Source organism: Phoxinus phoxinus (assembly GCF_949152265.1).
Source record: "Phoxinus phoxinus genome assembly, chromosome: 1".
Classification (NCBI taxonomy): Eukaryota; Metazoa; Chordata; class Actinopteri; order Cypriniformes; family Leuciscidae; genus Phoxinus; species Phoxinus phoxinus.
Genome location: NC_136876.1, coordinates 5,048,614 through 5,062,200, shown reverse-complemented (window position 1 = coordinate 5,062,200; position 13,587 = coordinate 5,048,614). Strand labels below are relative to the sequence as shown.

Below are 13,587 nucleotides of genomic sequence, written 5' to 3'. Positions count from 1 at the left end.
TTATTAGGCATAATTGGGGTAAGCCGTTTTAGCATATAAGACTATGTTTTTTGACTATCCATAAATATTTTTTGGATAGTGATAAATGTATTTTGACTTAAAATAATTATAATTTGACTAGTCATATGTAATGACGTCATAGATATCTTCAATTGAGGACTCACACATAAGCAAAGATAAATATATATATATATATATATATATATATATATATATATCTTATTGTATATATATATATACCTAAATTCAGAGCTTCCCACTGGTATTTACAGCATTGTGGTGGTGTTGATGTTCATTCAACCCGTAAATACGATCTTTACGACATGACTTGAATGCACCATTAGTTCAATTATGACATTTATGTAGCTTTTATAAACGTGCCTTGGAAAAAAACATTACTGATGTGCATCTTGACACAAAACAATGACACTAATATATTTTAGGATTGTCAGTGCAAGTTGCTTTCAGTTAAATCAGCTCAAACATGCATTTTAGTCTGAGACTAGCTTTGTCTGTGAAACCATCTATCACAAAGTTGGTTTTAATATTAAATATAGTCAACACTTTGTTAAAGGGCACCTATTATGGAATTTTGAAATGTACCTTTCATGTAGTGTGTAACATAGATCTAAGTGAACAAAAACATCCTGCAAAGTTTGAAATATGAAAGTGCACCGTATATAAAGTTATTGTCTTTCAAAAGTAAGAGTCGACTCGGAGTCATTTTTATGAATCGTTAGAAGACCGAAGCTTTTTCTCTGACTAGTTGACGTCAACTTGTCAAGTTATTTGAATACGATACGCCCACTTATTGCGCTCCAAGGCCAGCAGGGAAACATCAGGGCGACGAGACGCTGTGTTCTGAAGTGCGACTCAAAAGCCAACTTTTTTCATCAGCCCAAGGAGGAGCATTTGAAGACTAAGTGGCTACAATTCATATAACTATACCACAGAAGTATAGTTCGAGCCGGATTTGTTCATGCCGTTTTGAAGACGATTGCTTTACCAACTTAAATGCAATCAAACTTGGATTCGCGAGCCGGCTGATATTGAAGGAAGGTTCAGTTCCAAGTGTATTTGCTTCCTCCTCCGCATCACAACCTGTAAGTGTTATTAATAATTGTTGCTTTTATGTTTTATGTAGCATGCTTAATAATTATTTTGTTTGTTGTGTAAGCACCGTTTAGCTTCTAGGTCTTCAATGACAATTGTATTGAGATATGTGAAGTGTTTGTCTTTGTTTTTGGAGTTGTCTTAAAGAATAGAGTAATACCTCGTAACGTAACTGCATTTTTTTTTTTTTTTTTTTTTAAACGTTATGTTTATGCATCGGGCTAACGCAAACAAAGACTGATTATGCTTTTACAATATGAACTCTGGGATATGCTCGCTAACATAACATTAAATTCTTTATCTTATTTTTAGTTTTTTTACTACAAACTAAAGCAGTGGATTATAATCATTATTCAAACAAAATTTAATTGATAAAAGCATCATTGTACTCCGTGTTAAACAATAAATATTATCTCTGTAAACACTGCTGGGTCATCTGACCAATCAACGCAGATTAGCGTCGCGCAGAGGAGGGGTTTGGAAAAACGAGTCGTTGAACGAATCATTTGGGAGTCTGTGAGCAAATCAGGTAAAAATAAATGCATATTATACGACAACAAAAGTGTTTTTTGTCATTGCATGCATGTAAAACTGTTGTTGGGGACTCCCACAACAATATTTGGAAAATTTTAAATGTCATAATAGGTGCCCTTTAATTTTTCTATCAGCCCAAGAGGTAGACAGAGGCAGTGGAAGAGCAAGAAGCAGGAGACAAAGTGATAAGAATGGGCAGTCTATTAAATAATCTTAATTATATTTCTCAATGAGAATTCATCTCACCAGTACAAATTCAATAAGTGTTATTATACTCAAGCAACAGTGATGAAAAAGTACTGCTTCACAACATAAATAAAAACTTTGAGGTGGAGACCTTCACTTCTCTCTAAATTTCTGGTGAAGACAACATGGCACACAATATTAAACAGTAATATGAAATGATTGAAATAGGTGTACATTAGGGGTGTGCCATATCATACCGTCCACGATAATACCGGTATACATTTTTACATGATAAAAACGTCATATCGCGATCTCAATGATATAGCTACGTGATGACGTATGGCACATTTACGTTTCCTAGCGCACACAACAACACCTGTCTGAGAGTAAGAGCAGCCTGTTAGCCTCCAATGACGATTTACTACATAAAAAGGGAGCTACTTCAATAGTATGGAAGTGGTTTGGTTACAAGAGGTCAGCAAAGACACACCGTCGAGTACAACCAAACTTTCTCCGAGACCCAATTTTACAAACAGCTTGAGTATTCAGCGGTGCTGCTGCATCTTCTCTCTCTTGTCTCTCAAAATGTGTTGCACAAGGCAAGCGGTGATATCACACTCTTGCGGACATGACTGAATTGTCATTTGCACAATCATGCCATCAGTGCAACGTAACTAAATACTTAAAGGACAATTCCGGCACAAAATGAACCTAGGGGTAATTAACACATGGTTACCGAGTCGATCGTTCTCTGGGATGTGTTTTCATGATAATCGAATGTAAAGAGTTTTATCTCTAAAAACTGATTAGCTTATAACGCTAGTATATGGGGCATAAAATAAGTAAAAGTAAATCGCTAGTTAATACCACTAACAAGGCTCAAAATAGCCTCACACTAACACGGTAGCATAATGAGGGTCCCTACATGAAAACCGAAGCATTGAGAACTGGATAAGTGTACAGACAGTTTAATAAGAAGATATTTCATAAAGACAGTACATTGCGCGTATACAGGCAGGAGCCATCTTTGGAAAACAGTCTCGACCAGTCGAGCCACGAACGCCGTGCTAAGTGAGATGAACTGTGAGATAAAGATGTTGAAAAGATATAAAATAGCATAAATTAAGTACAACATGTGTATGTTTGCTCTCTTGAAGCTGCACATGCACTCAGCTTACTATTAGAAATCCTTAGATTCTTCACAATGGGCCCTTTTCCCATTTCATGGGTTCTCAGAAAGAAAAGTTGTCATAGTTTGGTAAACGTTTACAGTGTTGAACGATAGATGACAGCAAATATATATTTTTTTTCATTTGCTCCAGTAGCAAAAGAAAAAAAAATCTGTGATAAAAATGAGAGATTGATTACTGCAGTCAGAATAGAGAATGATGTGAAACTGCCATCATTCCCTCAGCCGTTGTATTAGAACATCCTCACATCAGCGTTGATTTGTTGTTGTTGTGTTTTGTCATTTACTGACAAGGTAATATAACACAATATATAGCATTATAAATGTGTATTAACTTTACTTCATTTGGCTAAATTAACTGTACTAGATTTGTGTTGGTGATAACTTTGGAAAAGCATCATCAGCACAGTCTGTGAAAAGGGTCCATGTAAAATAAATAAATGTATGAGTCTATGTAACACTTTGAATTTAATTATATATAAATATAAAAAAATAATTGATGTACTTATTCTTGATTTTAGGAAGAGTACAAAAGTTATGCGTCTGAAACACACAAACATTTATATTAGTGCTGTCAATCGTAAAAAAAAAAAAAACTAGATTAATCACAAATTATTTGATTAATCGAGATTAATCGCAACGAAAAACACGTTTTTAATACGTTTTTATAATGTAATTATTTCACAGTTAATCTCCAGATTAATGTAGAAAGAATATAAAGACATTACATTTGAAATACTTTTTATGTACGTTTAATGTCATCTTTTTACGAATGAAGGCCAGTATCTCGTTAATGATGTCTCGTTAAAAATTATCCCCTCCAATTTCAAACATTTACTAGCCTTTAAAATTTGAATTTAAGTGAACTTAAAACAATCCTCACATAAACCCATAATAAATGTCATATTTACCTGTGCCCCTTAAGTTTAACAGGTAGAAAATATACAGAAAAAATGAATAAAGTTATCAAACAGTCTGCACTGCATAAATTAAATATGGATTAATCCTTATCAAAGCTACAAAAGTTTTTGAGTACAAGAGCAGTGAGTAATTTTCTGTTACATTTGTTCTTATTTTTTAAATAACTTTACTGACAGACAGCATTATTGGCTGCTGTCACTTTAAGACCTGCCGCTGCTGACAGGATCTCAATTGTTTATCACATTCTCACAACTCTTTACGTTCATTTAAGACTTTAACTCATTTAAGACTGCTCTTATGAGGATTTTTGACAAAACTGACATAATTCCCAGTCAACACGTTGATCTCACAGTGATCTCTCTAGTCTCCATATGATGAATGTGAGTTCACAATGTGAGTTCACAGTGATCTAAAAGTGTAACCGGCCCACACAGCGCACTCACTGTGTGGTCATAATATGGCCACAGTGTGAGTCACCCCAGCTAGAAATGTTATTGGACATGGACTCCAACATCGCTCAGATGTCAAATTTTGGTTGAAAATGAAATTTGGGTTGACGTCTAAACATCTGATGTCAGGCTCCAACTTCATTAAACATCTCCACAAACAGCATTACCAGCTTCACTTATTACTAACCAGACGTTATTTCTGGCATATGTCTACATAAGTCCTTATTGAGATTAACACAGGTTTAGATGTTGATGATTTATTGAAATTAATAGTTTGGGTTGATGTCGCCATTAAGGTGGTCAGTGTTTGCTTTAGTTGGGCAGTTTGACTTGATGTTTTAATGTTAGTTTTTCTCTGGCTGCTGTAACTGTCTTACGGCAAGAACAGTAAGAGAAAATGTGATCAGATGATGTCAGCTACTTGATGATGATGATGATGATGATGACTCTCTTCTAGACAGTTAATGTATGTTTGCTATTAATTTCTAATAATTGATTATAGTAATGTTAATATAGCAGGACTTTCAACACTAATTAAATAAGACAATCTGTATAATAATAATAAATAAAAAAAACATTTTGAACTACTGTTTCACTTAGACACATTCAAACCTCAAGAATCAGCGTGTGAATCTCAATAACGGTGACATGCTTCATGCCGCAATGCATTCTGGGAGCCACTGAGGAGTTTTGTATGATGCACCCAGAATTCATTGCACCTTTTCTGAGATTCATCTCAGTCTCAATGAAGGGATTTAAAACGTAAATGTACACAGTTTTTGTTTTTTAATATTAAATACTCTGTATTAAAAATGTAAAAGATTAAAATGCTGCAGGATCTCATGCTGTATAAATCCTGGACTTTTAAAATCATGTAACATTGATTCTAGAGACCATTCCCCTGGATGAAATCAGGATGATAATATCTTTCTAATCAACAAGTAGCCAACATACTTGATCACATTTTATCTTGCTATAACAAACACTTACAGCAGCCAGAGAAACACTAACATTAAACAGTCAAGGCCAAAGAGCCCAACTAAAGCAAACACTGACCTCCACAATGGTGACCAAACCAAACTATTACTTTCAAACAAACTTCTTTTAAGAAACTCAGTCTTGTGTCTGCTGGGAAACTTCCCACTAAATCTTTAGAATATTAGGGGTTAATGTTTCATCAATGTTATTACTAACCATGTTTAAACTGTTTTTTAGAAAGTGTTATCCTACCTTTTTAGCAGAACATTCTGGTAACAAAACTAAAATTAGCTACAGAAAACATTACAAGAACATAATGCTCTCAAATCATTCATAGAACAATAACATTTTGTGGCCATAGTATGAGCACACAGTGAGTGCGCTGTGAGGTTACACTTTTAGATCACTGTGAACTAGATTACTAACGTTGTGACCACATGGTGGCATCACTGTGAGAACAACGTATTGACTGGGTTGTTCAAGCGCGAAATAACTATATTCTGGCGCAGGATACTGGCACGTGTCTTTCTGTGCATTGTGTGTGTGTGTGTCAGGACATTCACAGACAGTGTGTTCTCTTGAATGGTTTAAAAGCATTTGCATGAATAATAGCGTGGTCATATAATGTAATGCTAGCTAAAGGACGACGACAGAAAAAACAGATGCTGCGTTAATTGCATTACATTTTTGTCCAGTTTAACTCGCTCAAATATTTATCTTATGTGTTAACATTGACAGCACTAATGTGTATATATATGTGTGATGTCATGAGAGGCTTCACAGCTCTCAGCGGGACAGTTCAAGTAGTGCGGGGACACAACGTTCAAATATAAACAAGGATTTTATTAAAGTTCTTGGGAATTAACAGAAACAGCGTTCCACACTCAAGAGTGTAACTAAGGATCAGGTTGGTCTTCAACAGTCAAAACTTATATGATGCCTCTTCTGGTGGTGAAATCATAATCCTGATTCCCTCAGGTAAGTAAAAAGTCTTTTCCAACCTTACTTCAATCGGTGCTGCAGCCCATGGCCAATCCAGCAGTAAGTCCTTCAAATGTCTGGTAAGTATTTCCAATGGTAATGTATTTCCAATGTCTGGTAAGTATTTCCAATGGTAAGTATTTCCAATGTCTGGTAAGTATTTCCAATGTCTGGTAAGTATTTCCAATGGTAAGTATTTCCAATGGTAAGTATTTCCAATGGTAAGTATTTCCAACCTTTAATGTTCCTCGTGGAAACGACAGTGGGGTGGTCTGGTCCTCCACAGAAAGCACAGCCTGAAGCTTCTCTCCCAAAACTCACACACCCTCTAACTGTGTCTCTAACCCTTAAAAAGCCCTTCAGCTCGTCACACCCTGATCAGTCTCAGGTGTGCGGGAATGTTGTGTATTGAGGGGTGGAGTTCCCGACAGCCATAGCTGTTCGTGGTTGCAGCCATCTCAGAGGAATGTAGCGTCCTTCCAGGACCCAGCCTCTCGTGACATCACAATATATATATATAAAACCATTTATCAGTGAAAATTGTATGACATGCAAACTCAAAATGTCAAATATTAAACCTGCATTTCCTTTTTTTCTAGATTGATGCCAGTGTCACCGAACAAATGACAGATGAACAGCTAAAGACATACTTTTCATCATATGGTGATCGTTTGGCCATTTTGGGATTTTGTAGACAGAAAGCCAGTAACAGGAATGACCCCAATAACAGGAAATCAAAACTTTTTTGAGCGATTGAAATCTAAATTATCCAAAAAATTTTAATATGATGATTCTGCCACAACAAGTCAACAACACGCAGCAAAGAATGCTCAGAAGACTATGAGAAAGGTAGAATTAGGATGGATGAATTACGATACAGAAAATGAAATCTTCAAACAAGTGAGAACAAAAAGGGGTGGTGGCAAATGAAAAGTAGATGTATCAAAAGAATCCAAGAAATCTGATTTGATTCAGCAAGCAGTCAAGCTGTTTTTTGCAGATGGAAAAAGCCCTGAGGGAGACATCACTGAGTTTGATGTAGATTTAAAGGATTACAAAGAAATGTCTACTGATGAAGACATTATAGTTGGAAAACTGTATGCAGACACTAGGTCACCACTTTTACAGTTCTACCTCACAACAAAGAAGAAACGTAACTCTGGCTCACATATGCAACAGGAAATGGATGTGGCTCTCACTACACAGGAACTGAACAGTTCCCCAACAAATTTGCCAGCTGAAAGATCAGGAAATACAGATAACACCGATGTGGTTTACATAGGGAGCAACATTGAACATTGAACATTGAACCAGAGATGCCTTTCCTTTATTCAACAGAGATAATTTCCTCCAACCTAGATGATAATGCTTTGGATGACAGCAACACTGTCACATTTGTCACTGGAGACATTTTTAATGTGGATGATCAAATTTTGGATGATGCATTACCTATCTCACCTCTGAACACCATTGCACATAGTGAACAAATAAAGAGGATCTTAGTTGTCCACCGTGGTCATGTCCTCCCAGAACTCATTGCTCATTTTTTGGATGAAAGCGTGTTAGGGTGTGAAATAAAAATTCAAATTGTTGCACCAGATGGAAAACTTGAGAGGGGCCATGATGAAGGAGGAGTTGTGAGAGACTGTCTTTCTGAGTTTTGGAAAGAGTTTCATGAACAGTGCACTATGGGCAGCTCTTTCAAGGTGCCATCCCTTCGCCATGATTTTGGACAAATGAACTGGGAAAGTGTAGGCCGTATAATTGCCTTTGGATGGCAAAAGGAAAAGTACCTTCCTGCGAAAATAGCTCCAGTAATCCTGGAGCAGGCCGCTTTTGGAAGTGCGAAAAGCGATGTCATTGAGAATTTCTTGAAATTTGTTCCAGAATCAGAACAAGTAGGTTTTGAAGCCTGGCGATCTGACTTCAACACCGTTGACAAAGAAGAACTGCTTGAGGTTTTGGATGGCCATAGCTGTCGTAAAACTCCAACAGAGAACAATGCAGGGAAAAATAACCCGAGGATCATTGTTTGTTCTGTAAGCTTCAAGCCACATAATTTTTCTTGAAAACCCGTAGATGCACCCACTTATTCCAATTCCGTATGGTTTTTTAATTTATCGTATCCACCGATATGCCACACATAATTAGGTCCACGGCTAAAATACACTCGGCGGCGAAGTCGATTCCTAGACCTCAGGTCAACTCCCTCGCCATCTAGCAACCGTAAAAACACCCGCACTGTCTCTCTGTCAGTGATAATTCCATTGAGCCAGCATCTCTGATGCATCCACCTGTAACCATGCGACTGCCCTGATGTTTGTAGTTGTTGCTGAATGAAAGCTACCACATCAGATTCATCAGTCTTGTTCTTCCTCCTCCAAAGCTGGTGTTTACTCAAAAGTCGCTCAAGGGTGCGATTGCTAAATTTGACTCCATGTACCTCTTTCAGTAGAGTTAGTATTTCCCAATTTGTTAGTCCTCGTCTGAAATACTGCTCTATTTGTTTAAAATCCATGGATCAAGCAGAGGCCCGATGTTAGCAAGAATCAGCATCAACAACAACCATCAGATTGTATTGCCAGTAGTATTGCCAGATTGTAAATGTCCAAGTATTGTACCAGAAGCTCAAAATGATCGTATTTGGAAGAAATTTATCGTATACAGCTATTTATTGACCAAAAACTTTTTGACACATGAAAATGACTTTTTTTGCTAAAATATCAACCTCAGCTTGGAAAAAACTGACCTAAGAGGAAGGAATGTTTTTTTTTTTACATACAGAGATGACATGTTAATGATATACAACTTTGTATACAATATACAAAATAACAATAACTTGTGCTCATGAGAGAGTCATTCTCCACAATGATTTGTCGAGAAGACATAACGTGAGATGAGATGAAAGACATGCGTATCACCACGTTCAGGTTCTTCTCACGGTAGACGTAGAATCCACAGCTAGATCAATGAGAAGCCCTATGATTACAACCACCATCATTTGAAGAGTCACAATTCTGAAATTATCGTACATTATGGGATTTTTTCCATTATTGATCGTAAATCGAACAGAGGTCAAAATTATCGTACAGATACGATAATAATCGTACGTCTGGCAACACTGATCTCCACTTATAGCAGGTGTGTGGTGATGGTTTTAATAACCGTGAGTCTCGGGCTGGTTTGTCTTCTGTTGGTTATCATCATACTGCAGTATTTAATGATCACAGCAGAGAGAGACGAGATGAAGAGTTACAGGAACACAGCTGAAGAGTTTGATCAAACTAAATACTGCATATGTGGTTTCTCCACTGCAGCGCCGCCGCTCCCACCACGCGCTGTGCGTAGGGCACCAAGAGCTGAGGGGGCACCAAAAAAATAGCCTAATGAAAAATCAATAATTATAATGCCGATATTATTACAGTATAGAAACACAGACATCCCGAGTCTCCCGCATATTGATAGCGGCTCACTGATGCCTGCAAATTAGTTAAAATCTCTGGAATCTAGAGCGAGCGCGCCCGCGAGACAGAGACTGTGCTCCAAACCGCGTAGCGTGTGCACGGCCGAGAGGGAGAGAGAGCAAGAGACCGCGCGTGTGCCTCATGAAGAGCATGTAATATGCCCCCCCTCCCCCGCCCCGCCGAAGTTTCTCGGGGTAGGGGGCATCATAAAGGAATTATGCAATTATGCTTAGGGCACCAAAATGGCTAGCAGCGGCATTGCTCCACTGCATGGATCTTCATGTGTCGCTTCAGGTGACTTTTAATAGAGAAACTCTTCCCGCACTGATCACACGTGTGCGGCTTCTCTCCGCTGTGGATCATCTCATGTGTTTTCAGAGATGATAACTGACTGAATCTCTTGTCGCAGTGTGAACACTTGTAAGGTTTTTCTCCAGTGTGGATCCTCTCATGTGCTTTCAGAGTTGATGACTGACTGAATCTCTCGTCACAGTGTGAACACTTGTAAGGTTTTTCTCCAGTGTGGATCATCTCATGTGTTTTCAGAGTTGATGAGTGGCTGAATCTCTTGTCACAGTGTGAACACTTGTAAGGTTTTTCTCCAGTGTGAATTATCTGGTGCCGTTTTAAATCTATCCCTGTAGCAAAAGTTCTCACACACTCAAAGCACATGTACTCTCCCACACCAGTGTGAGTTTTCTCATGTCTATGTAAAGTTGGCAGCCATGAAAAACTCTTTCCACACACAGAACATGAATGCGGCTTCTCCTTCATATGAACTGTCAGGTGTCTCTTCAGGTCTGATGAACTAATAAATGTTTTGTCACATTGATCACATGAGAACGGCTTCACTCCGGTGTGAACTCTCCGATGCGCATCAAGATTAGGTTTGTGTGTGAAACTCTTCCCGCATTGATCACATGTGAACAGCTTATCTCCTGTGTGAACTCTCATGTGAATCTGAAGACTTTGTTTGTATGGGAATCTCTTTCCACACAGATCACATGTGTGTGGTTTCTCTCCAGTGTGGATTATCGTGTGCTGTCTAAGATTTGTTTTTTGTGTGAAACTCTTCCCGCACTGATCACATGAGAACGGCTTCTCTCCAGTGTGAACTCTAATGTGAAGCTCAAGACTGCATTTGCTTGTGAAACTGTTTCCACACTGAGTGCAGGTGAAAGATTTCTTGGCTCTTGTTTTCTTTAAAAATGTCTGTTTAGTCTTTGAGCGACTCAAAGGTTTTCCTCCAGGTTGGACATGATGTTCCTCCTCCACTTCACTCAGTTCTTCACTCTCCTCCTTCACTTCTCTCCGTTCTTCACTCTCCTCCTTCACTTCTCTCAGTTCTTCACTCTCCTCCTTCACTTCTCTCAGTTCTTCACTCTCCTCCTTCACTTCTCTCAGTTCTTCACTCTCCTCCTTCACTTCTCTCAGTTCTTCACTCTCCTCCTTCACTTCTCTCAGTTCTTCACTCTCCTCCTTCACTTCTCTCAGTTCTTCACTCTCCTCCTTCACTTCTCTCAGTTCTTCACTCTCCTCCTTCACTTCTCTCAGTTCTTCACTCTCCTCCTTCACTTCTCTCAATTCTTTACTCTCCTCCATTTCTCTCAGTTCTTCACTCTCCTCGCTCTCTTCCATCGGGTCTGAAATCAAAGAGAAAAGTTTGAGTGCATTTTCTAGGGATGCACTGAATGTTCAGCAACAAATTATTTGGCCAAAAATATCAACATCAGCACTTGTGAAAGTGCTTGTGAAGTGAAAAGACAGAATCAATTTTTACCAAACAATGACGCGATCAAATGGCAACCAGCATAGAGTGAGAGGCAGCGGCGCGCAGCTCACGCTTTATGAATCCAGCAAACATGTCGTCAGTGTGGAAGCGTTTTAGAGTCTCCAAAAACGACGCAAAAATGGCCGTTTGCAGACCCTGTTCTGCTGAACTGTTGAAGGGTGCATCTGCAAAAACTTATTTTGCATCTGCAAAAACAGCACAATTTAGTGAAATTCAAGTCAACGCGGAGATCAAGTCAGAGGCGCGTGTGTTTAACGAGAATCTTCGAAAAGACTATCAAGTTATAAATTATGCACAGTAAGTTGTGAAAAAATAACTCTAATGTTGTATCGGGCTGAATGAGGCGCACCAGAAGCGACAGTGCGCGATCCCGAATTCACTTCTGAAACTGAAATTACTTTAACAGCTCAGGGATGTTCAAGGAGCCGAGCCTGTTTGTGCACTTTCTGAAGATTCATTTGCACTGTGAATTTGCACTGTCAGTTCTGTTTTTGAATAAAGGGTTGGAAATTAATGGGTTTTTTTATTGATTTTTTTATCCGCTTAATCGAAAAAATAATCGACAGATTAATCGATTATTAAAATAATCGTTAGTTGCAGAACTACAGCATACTATCATCTGAAAAAATATTGCAAGAATTAGATGCTTTGTTTCCAGTCAGGACTTAGAGAAACTTGTGCATGCTTTCATCACCAGCAGGGTGGATTATTGTAATAGACTTAGGCCTGTCATGATAACAAATTTTGCTGGACAATAAATTGTCCAAGAAATTATCGCGATAAACGATAATATTGTCGATCGGAGACCATTTTCATCTAGAATAATGATAATGGCATAATAATGCACATACACCTTTCAAAATTCAATAAACGTTTATTTCCAAAGACTATTTAACACTGAAAATGGAAAACATTTTCAATATCCACAATAACAATGAACAAAACAACCAAAAACAATAAAAGCAATGGACTCTCAGTCTCTCAGTTCACACAGATGATAATGAACTAGTTCATGTTCATTTGTTAAATTCTTTTAACAAAGATGTAGGCTATTATTAATAATAATGTTATTTCAACACAGCATCTGTAAATCTGGTGACGCGTGTATTGATTTTTATTAATAAACAAGTCTTTTCTCTAAAAGTGTCGACTCGGCTGCAAAGATGAAGTTGACAATCTCCATCTCTGTGTGAACGCGCTTATAGAGAGAAATGCACATAAATAAGCCTAATAATGGATTACATAATCAGAGAGTAGCCTTTTTCTTTTTTCGTTTTGAATTATTTCGTTTAAAGACATTTCAAGCTTTGTGTATTTGATGTATTTGTCATGTCTGTGTGTGGGATACACTGAGTTTCGTTAAGTTAGGATGTGCTCTAGTTCACGTGCGCAAGTGAGCGCGGCGGGCGCCTCCGTTATATTTGTTTCGTCGGCCTATTCATTAAATACAGGCAATTGGTTGATGAAAAATTGATTAAAATTAAGATACAATTTATACAAAACGAAATTCACTTTAAAGAAAGGCTTTCTATAACAACTTCAACGGTCAAAATCATGTCTGACCCGCTCCATGTCTCATATTGCACATATGAGACATCTTACTCGGTCGTGCTGTTCACTTCTCATAAATCAACATAAATGGAAAAAAAATAACATTATTATATTTTAACAAATATGAAACAAATATAAATGTTTTTTTAATGGCTATAGTATAGTAGGCCTACATATATTCTCTATTTGTACAAATTTCTGCACATTAATTTAATTCTGAAGTTTGCACACACAAGTTGAAAGGCATTTGTTCAAATCAAGTTCACGGATAATTGTGCGTGCATTTATTAGCCTAATCATTATGATACTAAAATCCTAACAAATAGGCTATGCTATGTACAAAAAATCAGATGAGTTCTCTCGAAAAATCTCTTGTTCACGTTCATTGTATGAAAAGTGATTCGTTCAGTTCAGCGTTCGGCGAAAATA

General features: G+C 37.7%; 2 protein-coding genes across 3 annotated transcripts in view; one reads left to right on the top strand and one right to left on the bottom strand.

Annotated features, from left to right (window-relative positions):
- Positions 1 to 13,587, top strand: part of LOC306999562 (uncharacterized protein) — an 825,164-nt gene that overhangs the window by 378,638 nt on the left and 432,939 nt on the right. The gene's annotated exons all lie outside the window — the stretch shown is intronic.
- LOC306999681 (uncharacterized protein) overlaps positions 6,195 to 13,587 on the bottom strand; it is a 110,703-nt gene continuing 103,310 nt past the window's right edge. Inside the window, exon 2 of one of the 2 annotated variants that reach the window (XM_079614563.1) lies at positions 6,195 to 11,458. In XM_079614563.1, the coding sequence (XP_079470689.1) occupies positions 10,062 to 11,453 (1,392 nt within the window). In that variant the 5' untranslated portion in view covers positions 11,454 to 11,458 and the 3' untranslated portion in view covers positions 6,195 to 10,061. The remainder of the gene's footprint in view (positions 11,459 to 13,587) is intronic. The other variant, XM_079614564.1, reaches the window with a different exon arrangement.